The sequence below is a fragment of the Urocitellus parryii genome, chromosome 5 (assembly GCF_045843805.1).
Source record: "Urocitellus parryii isolate mUroPar1 chromosome 5, mUroPar1.hap1, whole genome shotgun sequence".
Taxonomy (NCBI): Eukaryota; Metazoa; Chordata; class Mammalia; order Rodentia; family Sciuridae; genus Urocitellus; species Urocitellus parryii.
Genome location: NC_135535.1, coordinates 196,182,352 through 196,198,342, shown reverse-complemented (window position 1 = coordinate 196,198,342; position 15,991 = coordinate 196,182,352). Strand labels below are relative to the sequence as shown.

Here is a 15,991-nt window from a genome sequence, read left to right as displayed (position 1 = left end):
ACATAGTTATTAAATTGACAGCAAAGTTAATAGAGCTGAGGGAATTCAGAGAGCTCATGAGCTCTTCCTGCTAGAGGCTTTACAGAGAAGTACAGAGCATTTGCTGGAAAGCAAAGGGTGCTCCAAAAGCAGAAGCGGCTCTGAGACACAGTACAGAGCTACAGAATTAGGCAACCAAAAACCATCCGATGAGGAGAAGCCTGGCAGATCAGAGAAATAGAAAGGGGAGCCACCGCAGAACAGCAGCAGCTTGAAGACACAGACCATGCAGCGCATTAGATGTAAGGTAAAGCAGCAGTGAAGGGCCAGCCAAGTGGCTCAAAGAAATGGAAATTTAATCATAACGAGTTTAGAGTTTTCACCTTTCAGGTTAGTTAAAATTAAAAAGTGTGAGGACTCTACATTGGAAAGGGTTTAGAACAGGGCACACTGTTGCTGTTCCAGGGCTCCTGGCCAGCCACATATCCTTTGACCCAAGGATGACAATTTTCAGAATCTGTCCCAAGGACATACTATTAGAGTAAAATCACAGAGTACAAGGAGCATTTTAGTAATAAAAGCCTGGAAACTAATTCTTCATCCACATCTAGATTAATTAAACTAGCATAAATCCATGTGATGGAAGACATGTGACCCTGACAAAGAGTGGAATGCAGACTAAACAGCAATGAGGTGTCCTGGGCTGGACCTGGAATACAGCAAGGATGAGAGGAAACCCTGCAAGACACAAGCCAAGTCTGGCATTCAGTTGCTAGTGACAAACTGCTGGTCTCTCAGTTGTAACAAATGCACCACAATCATGCCCTGTGTTAACTACTAAAGTGTTTAAGTCACACTTAAGTATGAGAAGTGTGCAGGACCATACCACTCTGCCCAATTCTCTGTAAATAATTCCCAAATTAAAAATGCATCAAAAAGAAAATCAATGGAGAAATCACTATGTGAACTTATTTACCAGATACAGTGGGAGAAAAGTAAAGTATGAAAGTGATTTACACTGTTTTATCAGTTAGGAATAAAGAAATCATGTAACCATGAATAAAATATTTCTGAAAAGACATTTAGAAAACTGAGGAAAGGAAGTGGTAAATTCACTTTCCACTCTATACTCTTTACTAACTTTTGAGTTTTGTACCAACATGCTTATAAAATCACCTGTGAAAATAAATTAAAAGGAAAAAAATTAGTTTTTCACTATAGGAAATAGTGGTCCCATCAACCAGGTGATTTTGAATGAAAGAATTACAAAACTCAGAAACCTCAGAATGGAATGTAAGTTATCTAGTTTAATGTCTGAATCTGACAGAGGATTTTAGAAAAGTTAAAAATCAATGCTGCCCATCAGAGTGAATTAAACAAAAAATGAAAATACAAAGTAGTCTGTACAAATCCAGAACAATCAGAAATCTCTAACAATTTTCAAAATCACTTGGAAACTGGCATTCACTGCTTTGAAAACATGCATCCTCCTTATGACCCAGGAATTTCATTCCTGGGTATAGACTCAACAGAAATGCATGATTACCAAATTGTACTAGAATGTTCACTGCAATATCATTTTATAGCCCCAACTGAAAGCCAGACAGATATCCAATGGTAGAAAGGAATACCAGGCTGCAGTACAACAGAGTGTGGCATAGGCACAGCTACAGGCAACACCACTCTCACAGCATTAAAACCAAACAAAAAAAAAAGCATGTATTGTATGATTCTATTTACATATAGTACAAAACAAGGAAAAACTAATTGATGCTATTAGAAGGTGGAATAGGGTTTCCTTTTGAAAAAAGAGAAGGGGCAATGATAAAAGGTGACATAAAGGAAACTTCTGGGATACTGGTAATGTTCTATATCTTGACTTAGAGACCAGCTATAGAGGTGTGCTGACCTTAGCTGGCCCAGAGGTACATACCTGTAATCCCAGGTACTTGGGAGGCTGAGGCAGGAGGGTAGTACAAGTTTGAGACTAGCCTGCCTCAAAATAAGATGTAGCTCAGTGGTAGAACACTTGGTTAGCATGTGTGAGCCCCTGGATCCCATCCATAGAAATGCACACACTAAAGTGTGTTGACCTTGTCATAATCATTATGCTATTCTCCTATGTGGGTAATTATCCACATGAGTGTAATATGTCAATAAAATCAATAATTATATTTAATTCAAAAAATGAATTTAGGAGACATTCTATGCAATCTATATTGGTTTAAATATAAAAAAAGGTTAGTAAAAGTAGAAACAATAGATTAAGACAAATAAAAGCCCACTAAGTATAACCAAATCTCTCTTAGAAATACCAATTCTCATTTGGACCTTCTCAGAGAATACTTTTATCATTAACAAACTCATAAATTATCATATATGTCAATGTATTTGTAAAAAGAAACAAACAAGAGCAGTCAACTTACCATTCTCTCTAAGGACATGGCAATAAAATTCTCCAGGATTATACATCACGCAGACCACAACATCTACTGTTTGGTCAATAGCAAGCTCAACCCACGTCCACTTCAATGGATTTACTTCTTCTATACCCAAGGGAACTGTAAAAGTAATCAAAGATTTTGCACAAGAAATAGAGTTGGGGGAGGCTGTGGCAGGAAGTGGGTTGCTCAGAAATCTGTTGAAGAAGTAAATTTCCACTGATATTATGAGTGACTTTAATGGAAAGTTAACCTTAAAAAGCCAGTTTCATAGCTGGGCCAATGGCACATGCTTGTGATCCTAGAGACTTGAGAGGACGAGGCAGGAGGACTGCAAGTTCAAAATCAACTTGGGCAAAACCCTGTCTGAAAATAAAAAATAAAGGACTGGGGAAGTAGCTCAGTGGTAGATGCCCTTGAGTTTAATTCCCAGTACCAAATAAATAAATAAGGGGGAAGACAGGCATTCAACACCCACTCTTAAGCACAAGAACCCACCAGCAGAACCACCTGAACTCCAGCACAGACGCCAAACCTCACAGGCACTTCACTTACCACTGCCACTGGCTTTTTTCACGCCACTGGGTTTATCTGTCGCCATCTCCTTTTCCTCCACAGCAAAGCCTGCGTCTATGAGCGCTCTGGTGACACTGACACTGGGTGTCAGAGACTTGTCTTCGAGTTCCACCAGGGAGCTATTTTCCAACCTGTCTACCACTTTCACAGTGACCATTTTGTTCTGTACAATTTTTTTCATGAGACAAATAGCTTCTGGAGTCCAAATTCCTAATGATGGCTTTACTCCTAACAAAGAATTTTTTAAATGTTAGAATGATTCCTGAAACCAATATTTTGACATTCCTCATTTCCACAATTTTAATTTAAATCTATGGCAAGCACTGGGACTAAATAGTACAGTACTGAGCAAAAGGATTTTCTAAATATGAAAATTATAGAATTAAGAAAAATACCCAAAAGCTTCTATGCTTCTATATTTTAAAAAATCATGATTCCCATTGATACAAAATGTCCAGAATGTACAACCAAAGAAATGAAAAGTTGTGCTGCAATTGTATACAATGAATCCAAATCCATTCTGCAGTCATATATATTTATTTTAATTGTGTATATATGACAGCAGAATGGATTTTGATTCATTGTATAAACTGCAGCACAATTAGAAAAGTCTAGAAAAGCAGATTCTACAAAGACAAAATACAGTAGCTATTGTCTGGGAAGCAAGGCTTAGCAGTAAAACAGGCACAGAGATCTCACTGGGGTTATGGAAATGTTCTAAAAGTGGAGCATGGAGCATGGTGGTGGCTGCACAACTTGGTCAAGTTACTAAAATTTAAAATTATTTAACTAAATTTGATAGTGTATAAATCATAACTAAATACAGTTATTAAGAAAATCATAAACAAATTTATAAAAAAATTCCAAGAAGAAACACTGATCTCATATTAACACATGAAACATCTATAGCACAAGTCAGTACTGAAAGGTTGCTTACAAATCAATACTGGTGAGGTTCTGCCTAAGTCAATTCATAAAACACAAGAGCCAAGTCATTTACAAAAAGAGTTCAACTTCTGGTATTGAAGAAGGCTGAAATAGTTTAGCTTTTAACTTATCAGATTTATATTATATCACCTTAGCCAATTCTATCTCTGTGGTGCATGAATGAGTAAAGAAATTAACTCTTGTGCTTTTCTGGAGGCTGCATAAACTACTTCCACTCTTCCTGGAGGAAGATGTACATGTGAAAAGCAGCACACTCACTAACACCCCCAATCCACCTGGGGGAGCTTGTCCTAAAAGAAGCATTTGCAATATAATTACATTGTGCAACATACCCTAAGGAAATAATCTTAGATATAATGCAAAATGTAACCAAAAGAACACTACTAACAACAAAAGCTTGGAAACACCTAATACTGTATACTAGTTAAAATATGGTATACTTAAGTTGCTGGAGCCAATTTACTGATCTGGAAAGAGACTCCTAATCTCAATGAGAAAAATAACATGTATAGTAACAATTCTTAAGCATGTGATCATAACGTTCTTATTGTTTTGATAAGCATGTTTTCCCTGCCTCTTGTTTCAATTTTCATCTTTAGGGTTTAATGTTTTAAGGGACAGAATAAAAATGTCATACCTGCCAGCACACACTTTATAGCTTGCATTGGCAATTCCAACAACTTTGGAATTATGGGACAAAGTCTTGTTAAACTAAGGATTTCAAAGTTTCCATAATCAACATAGCCAACAAGTACAGATTCTTCAGAAGCATAGGCCAGAACGGAGGCACGGTACCACTGGTCATCCTCTGAAACAAAGAGAGACTCAGTCTCAAATAATTTTCTAATGAAGATAAAAATAAAAACTCCTCACATTAGAGATGATCATTTTTAAGTTTTACTTTAACAGAATAACAAGCTTTACTGAAAAATGTCTGCTTACTAAACATTGTCCGTTTTGCTACCTGAAGTCTTCAGTTCCTAAAACGTAACCTTTATTAATAGCTTGCTAATTAATCATATGTTATCATTATTTACTTATGTGCATTATGTCTTCAGTGGACAGCTCAGTAGGATGGAGTGCAAGTCCTGATCACATGAATTCCCAGGTCTTGATCAATACCATTTGCTAAGGCATTCAGCAGGGCTATTTCTAGAACACCGACAGTATGAGTCAACTGGACTCCACCAGCCAAACAACTCATGTTCTGGGGGCTGCCCTGTTCTTGCCCCTCTCCTTCCATGAGGCAGCAGGGCCTCCCCCTCAATGACAGCAACAGAAATAGACTATCACAAGGCAAGACTGCTGCAGCTGCAGAGGCTGCACACAACAGCTCTAGGCTTCCAGACCTCGTGCTATCCCAAATAAAACTGGCAAAGACATGAATGTGTGTGTCGGGGGAAGGTGGGTCCCTACGTCCCATATTTATGTAAATGGAACTATCTAAACCAATCTCCAAAGACTAAATAATAATAAGAACATCCTTTCTATCCACCCCTTTGATGCTCACGGGCTCTCTGCCCTCATACCTATTGATCCACACTCTTTTGATCCAGTTTAAATGGACGTATTTAAAAATGTAACTGACACACTTTAATACTTAAGCTTCAAATGTAGCTATTCAGTGTGAACCAATGTTTATGTTTCAATAGTTTTACTCAACTATAAGTAAAACTTTCAATGATGCTCTTTCCTTACCTGAGAACCGAGCACAACATATATCACCAATGGTCGGATAAAAATCAGAGCGTGGAGATGCTTGACCACAGTACTCACTGAGTGCCGCCTGAAGTTCAGCAAGCTTATCTGCAGATACAGATCACATCTTCAACAACAGATAAGGTATAGTTTAAATTTATTTTTGCATGTTGAGTCTCATGAAGTTTGTTGTTATGATACAACCAATCAAGACAATTTACTTACGGCCACTTTGTAATTGTTGACAAAAGAAGTCTTCTGGTGTTTGAATGTGGGCAACCACACCACAGAACTCATCACCCACATTTACAGTTAGCACCTTGGGGATTAGGTCACTTCTGTCTACAACAATTTTATTTTCAGCTGTCATTTTTCCAATATCTTCAGGATCGCCTTATCAGAAAATACAAAAATAAGTCATTTTGGTTTCATTAAAAGTTTAGAAAAAATATGCACACTTCAATCATTTTTAAAAAGAGAATATGAGTATGACTGGGCAAGGTTCCTCAAGATGGTAGTATGAGAACCCACAGTATTTCTCCCTTTGAAGATGGATGTGTGAAGCCAGTTTCCTACATCACTCAAAGTTAGACTAGGACCAAGAAAATTAGTGGCATAAAAAGAAAATTCAGATTTAGTTGAAATGTTCTATAAATAGAATCTTTACATAATCTTAGAGTCCAAGAATATATAACTGAAATAGGCTCACATGATGAAGTAGAAACACGCCTGCATAGGACCCATTCTATAATTAAATGATAAATACCATAGGAAACAATTATTATTATAACAAAATAAATTTTGAAATAAAAATGTTTAAAATGCACTAAACAGTTAAAAAAAATGAACAAGTAACATATGTGTCAAGTCAAGAGAAATAAATCAGAACTGACTGAAGAGTTTGAAGGAGAAAAGATGTTGAGCACCAGAAAAATAACTTAGAATATAAGAAAATTATCAGGAATGACAAAAGCACACGGCCTATAAAATTCCAAGTTCTCAAGGAATGTGTCTTCAGGATCAAGACTCAGAAATCTCATGATACCACCAACATACCAGACTCCTGAAAGACAAAATACTGCTTTAAGGAGCTAAGAAGACACTATTCAGACGGAACTATGGTCAGGCTCATTGTTTTGACTCAGAAATATGAGAAAACAGGCATCTAGAGTACTGCAGATCCGCCAAGGAAAACAAGTGTCGCCAGGCACCTAGGCAGCCCGACTCTGAAGACCAAGGGGAAATGACTGACCACAGAAGTGGAGGGAACATGGTGCCTAGTGCCTAGGAATGAGCTCCTAGTGCGTTATAAGGATACCTGAAGTTATGTCAGAAATCCCTTTGAAATAGATAATTGGCGCCAAACATTAGCCAAGATAAATTCAAGAGAGAAACAAACATTTTTCAGAAAAACAATCAAAACATAGGGAGGAGGCAAGAGCAAAACTCAGCAACAGGTAAGAGAGAAACATTTTTCAGAAAAAAAAAAAATCAAAACATAGGGAGGAGGCAAGAGCAAAACTCAGCAACAGGAAGAATGAACCACTGCCCTGTGGATTCACAGTAAAAGACGAATGGTGTGAGGGGAAGAGCACTGCCCTGGGGTGAGGGGCCTACGTTTGGGCCATATCCTCCTGCTTTAGGGTAACCTGCTGTGTCTGTGTCCTCACATTTATTTATTTGGACAATATCTTTATTTTATTGATTTTTTTAATGTGGTGCTCAGAATTGAGCCCAGGGCCTCACACATGCTAGGTAAGCGCTCTATCTGCCACTGAGCCACAACTCTAGCCCTGCGTCCTCATATTTAGACAGGGGGAGGGGAGGAATCCTCTTGATGGCCTCGTTCAGCTGTGCGAGTCCATCAGAAGGTCTTCTCAGGGTATTTGGTGGGTTTTTAAGTTATATATTCAACATGAAGGATGCCATGCTAAATAATTGAGAGAGGCCATTAAATAAGTAAAAGGCTGTGGTCCATGCTCCTTGGAAGATCCAGGTCTTGGAGGATACAGTTGATGTTCACATCAGGAGTGACAAGGTGATCAATACCACAAGGGAAGGCAGGCTATCCAGGGGCTGCTCAATCACCAACACAGACACCCTAAGTGGAGCCAGGCACAAGAGCACTTCAGCAGAAGAGAGGCCAATGTACGAGGAGTCCTCAGACCTGGCTCCTCTTGACTCTGCGGTGATGGGGAAAGCGGAGGTTGAAAGCTTCTCAACTGGGCCAGGCACGAAGTGGCAAGACAGAAGTAGAGGCTGGATTCTGTGCTAGGATCAAAGCTATATTCTTAAGAAAGCTCAAATTCTTAAGAAAGTTTGACAACATTTCCTCTCTTCCTCTTTTTTTTTAAAAAAAGTATTTTTTAGTTGTAGGTGGACACAATACTTTTATTTTATTTTTATGTGATGCTGAGGATCAGACCCAGTGCCTCACGCATGCTAGGCAAGCGCTCTACAACTGAGCCCCCCAGCCCCTCTTCCTATTTTAATATTATTTTTTTCTGGTTCTGAGTATTAAACCCAAGGTCTTGCTAAGTTCCTTAGGCTGGCTTTGATTTGAACTTGTGAACCTCCTGCCTCAGTCTCCCAAGCTGCAGTGGCACCCAGCTCTGCTTATCTTCTCTAATTTCTAATTAGTCTTTCCCCCATACCCACAAAAACCACTGGAGTAACAGGGGTCAGGACTCCAGATCCTGACCCTTCCATTCCCCATCACCTGATCACTGTTCCCTAGACCTGTCTACTCTAGCTAACCTCCCAACTTCTGCTCCCTTATCCTATGGTCAACTCCTCAACGGTAGACTCCAGCCATACCTATTTTTCCTTTTTTTCAGGCCAACATACTCTTATGTCTTGAGGACTTTACATATGTGTGCTTTCTTCTAGGAGCACATGCTTCACCACTAGAACCTGATACTTCCTGCTCAGTGTGGCAGCACTTGAAGGTTTCTCTCCAAGTCTTGGTCAGGTACCCTTCCTAGGGGCTCCTCCGAGTCTGTCTGTACCAACCACACAACATACTTCTTGAAGGCACCTCCATGATACCATAGTGAAGCAAATACCTGTCACTGGATTTCTTTGTTCCTTCCAAGCATCTTATAAAGCAGATGACGCCCCTCCCCCAGAAGCATTTACCCTTCAGTACCTCTGGCCAACTTTCCCCCATTCTCTTCTCACCTTTTCCACCACACCTTCTCACTATATTATAGACTCCAGATTTACCTTCCTCATTGTTTTTCCTCACTCTGCACCACCAACACTTAGTTTCAACCATTACTACCACTATATGTTTGGTTTTCTCCTCTAGATGACAAAGAACTACTGAGAGCTTTTCAGCAGAGCTGTTGCCCTGAGATTTGTGACTTAGGGATACCACATGGGCAAGTACCAAGAGAATGGACAGGAGAATAAAAGACGTTATTAGAAGGCTGCTTCAACTAACCATGAATGAGGAGGATTCCTGAACTAAGGAAATGGTAGCTAGAACAGAAAGGGGGAAAAAAGACATTTGGACAGAAGAATCAACAAAGACAGGGCAAGGGATGGAAGACTAAGGGGGAAGGCAGACTTCACGATGAGTCAGGTTTGTCTATGTGGCAGGATGTGTCCAATCATGAATCTGGCATCACCTCTGGATGCATCAGCAAGAGGCAATGAATCATGTCTACACTCAAAGTAACTAGTAAAGGAATAAAGTAAAGGAAAAACAGGCTATAAAGAGACACATAGGGCTGGGGTTGTGACTCAGTGGTAGAGCGCCCACCTTGCATTGTGAGGCACTGCGTTCGATCCTCAGTACCACATAAAAATAAAGATATTGTGTCCAACTATAAAAAATATTTTAAAAAAGAAACATATGCCTAGGCAATGAGAAAATAAAATTCTGAGGATAAAATTTCTTGATCTGTTTAAACTAAATGAAAAACCACACACACGTAAACAAGAAGTAAAAAATAAACACAGAATTTTAAAGACCTACATATTATTGATAGGAATACTCAAATAAAGAAAAGTACCAAATTAAACTAAGGAAATGTGAGCTAAAAAGTTCTCAGCCTAAAGTGTCATACTTAATACTTTATACTAATGATAATTACCATGTTAAGGATTAATCTAGACACAGAGAAGGAGACTGGCAGGGAAGACTGAGATTGAAAATATTACTAAATGAAAAACACCATCCTTCTTATAGTTTACAGAAGGACTGTCACCATTACTAGTGTGGGCAGTGCTACAGTCCTGCCTTTTTGATTTAGAAGAGAAGAAGCTCTTCGATAACTGAAGCCACTACATATTTATATTCATCTGAATACTCACTTTGATCTGTGCTTTGCTTCTTAGAATTTTGTCCTTTGGGTTTCAAACCATATCCCATTTCTACAAGTACATGGTCTAAAAGTTTTCCTAAAAAGTGATTAAGAACATATATCTCTATTGAGACACTGTACAAAGCATTAAAAATAAACAAACAAGTTAATAACATGATGCAGAGATTACAACTATTAACACACTGGTATGTTTTACCAGGTCACTTGCTATGGGCAAGACAGTTTAGTAATGTCCAGTTTTAAAAATCGAGATAAAATTCCCATAGTAGCACAATGGTAAACTGAATGAAAAGATTTCTCAGTTACTACCCCACAAGAATGCTTAGAATAACCACTATTTATGAGAAAAAAATAAGACATAAGACTACTTTTTCCTCAGACTGACAGTCTGGCTGAAACAAGGGCTCGTCAGCCCTGACATGAAGCTCAGTTCCCTGAAATAACAACCAAGAGCTGAAATCATAACATGAAATATACATAACAAGCAACAAAAGACTTTATACTTAAGTTCAACAGATTAACTGCGTTTTCTGCCAAGTCACCCATGTCATAGTCCATAAAAGCAGAGGGAAAACCAACAGGCAACTGCATGTAGACTGACAGAAGCCACTTCCCAAACTGCTACGGAACTCCATCCCCAGTGCCTCCTTGCCACAGTTCACACACTGCACACTAGTGAACGCAGGACTGGGGGGCAGATGAGGATGAGTGGATTCAGTGAGAAATTCAGGAATTTCAGCAATGAAGGAGAAACCAAGAGCGTACATCATAACGGCTATACTAACAGGAGAATGACATCATCCCTATTTCCATGTTGTCCAATCTGGCCTTTTAAATCACCTAATTCTATGAATTTGTGCCATGTCTTTGATAAACTGCCAATCCAACCCCCCATTTTTAGTCACAATCTGAATGACTCCAGAGAGGAGTTTACTTGGCTTCACCTTTGTGGTTATATTTCTTCTCCAAGTGACAGGTGGGGACTGAATAACATATTAAATCCTTAATTTAAAAAAGAAAACTCAGATCTTACCTGAATTTTGTAGCATGACATCTACAGCATAGGTAACCACTTCCTCATTCAAGATGTCGACAATCTTTATAGAGCAGAACTGCTCCATGAACAGTGATTTAATAGTTTTGATACAATCATTGCTCCAATTCCCCTCTGCTGGTACAACACCAGCCACAAAGCACTTTATGGCCTAAAAAATTTTGTGCAAGTTATTAGTACGAATGAATTTTATAAATAAAATTTCTAATTAATTTTTAAGTATTTTAATAAAAATGATGTTTTCATGCTAAAAACTTAGCAAAAGTCTAAGTACTAACCAGATAAACAATTTTAGGCATAACTGTATTTGTCTCTCTTGGTACTTCTGTTCTTAAAGCTAACTTTTGGTACCTGAAGCTTGAGAAATTCATTCAAGAATAATGATTAGACTTCAATTATAAAAAAAAATTTTGGCTACTTTCAAGTAATAGATAGAAAAAAAAGTTTGTAAACACCAGATAGGTAAGATGTGCCTAAAAGTTTTTTTCCTGAGGAACTTTTAACTAAATGAGGGATAACTGAAGTGGAGCCTAGGGGTGTTCATACACATAGTAGAAGATATTCCAATAAGTATGAAATCTTGGCAGAACAGAAGCAAGCATTAAACATTAAGAAACAGCTCCCTGGGGACACTGATGGGAGTTTAGAAAGTAAAAGACTCACACAAGGAGGAAACAAGTCAATGTTTCTGTTTAGTTGGTGAATTCTGTTTACTGGAATTATTTCTTCATTTCCATAATCAATATACAAGACTTGTACCTTCTTCTGTAGCACATCAACATCTTGTATTATCACTCTGTTCCAGGTCTGGAAAGGAAATATAATGGAATTTTGCTTCCAAATAGCATTCCACATTCTCAAAGAACCTCTGTATTAACAACAGACCACATAAATGAAAGGCTCCTCTTCTGTTCAGAGGCACTCAAAAACTCAACTTTAATGTCTACAAATCTTGCTAAGAAATTCCTAAAATCATCTAATTAGGACACTTTAATATTCACAAGTATTCCTAAGCTATTCCAGTCCAGCAGACTCTACACTGATGTCTCAGCCACACAAATAACCACAAACTCTAAGATCAGCAACCACTTAGGAACCAATAAACAGAGGAGAGGTTAGGGCAGGAGGAAGTGTAGAGAACAGAGCAGGGAACAGAGAGGAAGAGTCTAGCTGTGAGCCATCCCAGCCTTCACCAGCTCTGGTGTAGACAAGGTGGGACAACCAATGTCAGGACATTTTACTGAATAATTCATTTCATCACAGGTTACCTGATCAACTGTGTACTTGGCAACACAAACTTCCCCCTTAACCGGAATATAATCTTCATCTTGCACCATATTTGCATATGTTTCTTTTAAACTTGCCGAGAGCTGGTTCATGTATTCTAAAACTTCTGAAGAATATAACTGGACATAAAAGTCACTTGGGTGTCTGAATTCAGTAACTGTACCCTTTCAAAGACAGAAAAGATAATAATTCACCAGGAATAAAAACAAATGTGAATTTCTTAAAGCTTTAAAACTCAGACACAAAAAGTGTCATAGTTTTTGTAGTCTTTAATAATTTAATTGGATATTTTATAGCTACTATATGCACTCGATTTAAAAATAGGAAATGAAATAAAAATCTATAGTCCTGGATCTATGGCAATTAAATAAAAAATACCTTTATTTCCATGGTTTTCTTGAGTTGTAGACTTCTCAAGTCAGAAAACATTATTTTCTCAGTATCAGTGGCTATTTCTTTAGTAACCCCAAGTGGACAGTCACTCTGGTTTGAAAAACACAAAGGAGTTACTTACAAGCACGGCTGTTAACGACATTGTCGCCACTAACAGCTGGACTCATATAAACCTAACTCTTAGGCTTAAGTAACAGAGAACAGAAATAGGGATGGCCTCTAAGAGCTGCTGAAATTCATTTTGTACAGACAGCATACACAGCACAGGGGTCACCCAAGAATGAGGGCATCACAGGGAAGATAATGTTGAATTCGTTAAAAAATAAAATAAAAAGGTAGAAGTGCTACTTTTAATTGTAAATGAAATTTATAGTTTTAAATTATAAATGTGTACTTGTTAATGTTTTTGTAAGAATAAATATTTGAGAAGGTCAGAAAAGATAATAATTCACCAGGAATAAAGGCAAATGTGAATTTCTTAAAGCTTTAAAACTCAAGACACTCTTTTTTCAAACTAGAGGCTAGAAGGAGCTACAGAAACCTAAATCGTAGCCTTTTTTTTTTTTTTTTTTTTTTTTTTTGGTACTGGTGATTGAACTCAGGGCACCACTGAGCCACATCCCCAGCCCTATTTTGTATTTATTTAGAGGCAGGGTCTCACTGAATTGCTTAACATTTCGTTGTTGCTGAGGGTGCAACAGCGAGGTGTTAAGTGGTTCTGAACTTTTGATCCTCCTGTCTCAGCCTCTCGAGCCGCTGGGATTACAGGCATGTCCCACCGTGCCCAGTTTAAAACTTATCTTTAAATATGAGTTGGAAACATACACTGGAGAAAAGATAGCCTCTTCAACAATGATGCTGGGAAAACTGGAAATCCATAAGCAGCAAAATGAAATTAAACCCGTCTCTCACTATGCACAAAACTCAACTCAAAGTAGATCAAGGAACTAGGAATTAAATCAGAGACCCTGTGTCTAATAGAAGATAGAAGAAAAAGTAGGCCCAAATCTCCATCATATCAGATTAGGCCCCTACTTCCTTAATAAGACTCCTATAGCATAAGAATTAAAATCCAGAATTACTCCTTCTCAGCAAAAGAAACAATCAGTGAGGTGAAGAGAGCCTTCAGCTCGGGAGCAAATTTTTACCACTTGCACATCAGATAGAGCACTACTCTCTAGGGTGTATAAAGAACTCTAAAAGCTAAACACCAAAAAAACCCCAAATAACCCAATCAATAAATAGGCCAAGGAACTGAACAGACACTTCTCAGGTGATATATAATCAATCAACAAATATATGAAAAAATGTTCAACATCTCTAGCAATTAGAGAAATCCAAATCAAAACTGCTCTAAGATTTCATCTTACTCCAGTCAGAATGGCAGCTATTATGCATAAAAACAACAATAAGTGTTGGCGAGGATGTGGGGGATGAGGTACACTCATACGTTGCTGGTGAGACTGCAAAATGGTACAGCCAATCTGGAAAGCAGTATGGACATTTCTTGGAAAACTGGGAATGGAATCACCTTTTGACCCAGCTATCCCACTCCTTGGTCTATATACCCAAAGGACTTAAAAACAGCATACTACAGGGACACAGTCAAATCAATGTTTATAGCAGCACAATTCACAATAGCTAAACTGTGGAACCAACTTAGATGCCCTTCAGTAGATGAATGGATAAAAAAATGTGGTGTATGTACACAATGGAATATTACTGGGCAATAAAAGAAAATAAAATCATGGCATTTGCAGGTAAATGGATGGAGTTAGAGGAGATAATGCTAAGCGAAGTTAGCCAATCCCAAAAAACCAAATGCTGAATGTTTTCTCTGACATAAGGAGGCTGATTCACAGTGGGGCTGGGGGGGGGGCATGGGAGAAACAGAGGAACTCTAGATAGGGCAGAGGAGAAGGAGGGGAAGGGAGGGGGAATGGAGGTAGAAAAGATGGGGGAATGGAGGTAGAAAAGATGGTGGAATGAAATGGACATCATTACTCTAAGAACATGTATAAAGACACAAATGGTGTGAACATACTTTGTATACAACTAGAGATATGAAAAATTGTGTTCTATATGTGTATTAAGAATTGTAATGCATTCTGCTGTCATATATAACAAATTAGAATAAATAAATTAAAAATAAATATAGTTGGATACAAGGTTTTCAAATTATAAATTATTCAGCTCCTATAGTTATTTAAAAAGAAGAGAGCTAGTAAGAGGAAGAAAATTCTCCTTACATAGAATTCCTACAGGGTTTGTTCACAGCTAGCACCCGCAGGTGCCAACTAATTAGGGCTCCTCAACTAATCCAAGTGATTTTGCACTGACACAGTCAGTGGGGAGAAAGACTGTAAATAAAAAATTATCATATACCTCCACTACCAAATTCATCAAATCCCATCATTAAAGCAAGTGGATTTAATAGGAAATTTTTGTTTTTAAACATTATTGGACACTGGGCACAGTGGTACAAGCCTGTAATCCCAGCAGCTTGGGAGACTGAGGAAAAATGATTTTGAGTTCAAAGCCAGCCTCAGTAAAAGCAAGGCGCTAAGGAATTCAATGAAACTCTGAATGAATGAAATACAAAACAGGGCAGGGGATGTGGCTCAGTGATCGAGTGACCCTGAGTTCAATCACTAGTAAACCCCCCCCCCCAAAAAAAAACAACAACAACACAAAAACATTAATAGAAATGTAGAAATGAGTCTGAATTGTTTTTTGAAGTATGGGGAATCACACTCAGGGCCTCATGCATACTAGGCAAGTGCTCTACAACTGAGCTACATCCTACATCCCCAGACCTAAAACATTTTATTTGGCTTAAGTACTTATTCAATAAAGGGGAGTCATTTAAAATTTCCTATGAAGACAAAGAATATCATACCTCATTTTTCACTTCCATGTTCTTTGTTTCAAAAGGTGACTTATTATCTTCAAGTTTATGGAAACTGAAATAAAGCAACTGATTACAATATTTATACTATGGAGCATTTAAGAATGGAGACCATAAATCGCAATTACATTCAAGTCTCAATGAACAATAGCTAGAAAGAACCAGGCAGCTTTCTCCAGGAAGGATCACAGCAGGGGCCCATGCAAGAGTCCACCCCATGTGTGCAAAGCTTACTTTCCAAGTGTCACCGGATGAAAGGGAGGCAGTCACAGTCTCTATGCCTGTTTTCTTATTAGTTTGAGGAAGATAATCCCTAAGTTACATTTACACAAAGTCTTGAGGATAAAATGTGGTTATATGTGAAACTTCTGTAAAC

General features: G+C 38.2%; 1 protein-coding gene across 6 annotated transcripts in view; it reads right to left on the bottom strand.

The window, feature by feature from the left end:
* Nucleotides 1–15,991, bottom strand: part of Tdrd1 (tudor domain containing 1) — a 38,323-nt gene that overhangs the window by 11,925 nt on the left and 10,407 nt on the right. For 3 of the 6 annotated variants that reach the window (XM_077798977.1, XM_077798980.1, XM_077798978.1), the window contains exons 5-15: nt 15,607–15,670; nt 12,693–12,797; nt 12,296–12,478; nt 11,691–11,834; nt 11,007–11,178; nt 9,963–10,049; nt 5,868–6,035; nt 5,643–5,750; nt 4,582–4,752; nt 2,982–3,224; nt 2,406–2,540 (exon numbers count right to left, since the gene is read on the bottom strand). In XM_077798977.1, coding sequence (XP_077655103.1) covers nt 2,406–2,540; nt 2,982–3,224; nt 4,582–4,752; nt 5,643–5,750; nt 5,868–6,035; nt 9,963–10,049; nt 11,007–11,178; nt 11,691–11,834; nt 12,296–12,478; nt 12,693–12,797; nt 15,607–15,670 — 1,580 coding nt within the window. The remainder of the gene's footprint in view (nt 1–2,405; nt 2,541–2,981; nt 3,225–4,581; nt 4,753–5,642; nt 5,751–5,867; nt 6,036–9,962; nt 10,050–11,006; nt 11,179–11,690; nt 11,835–12,295; nt 12,479–12,692; nt 12,798–15,606; nt 15,671–15,991) is intronic. The other 3 variants (XM_077798979.1, XM_077798981.1, XM_077798982.1) reach the window with 2 other exon arrangements.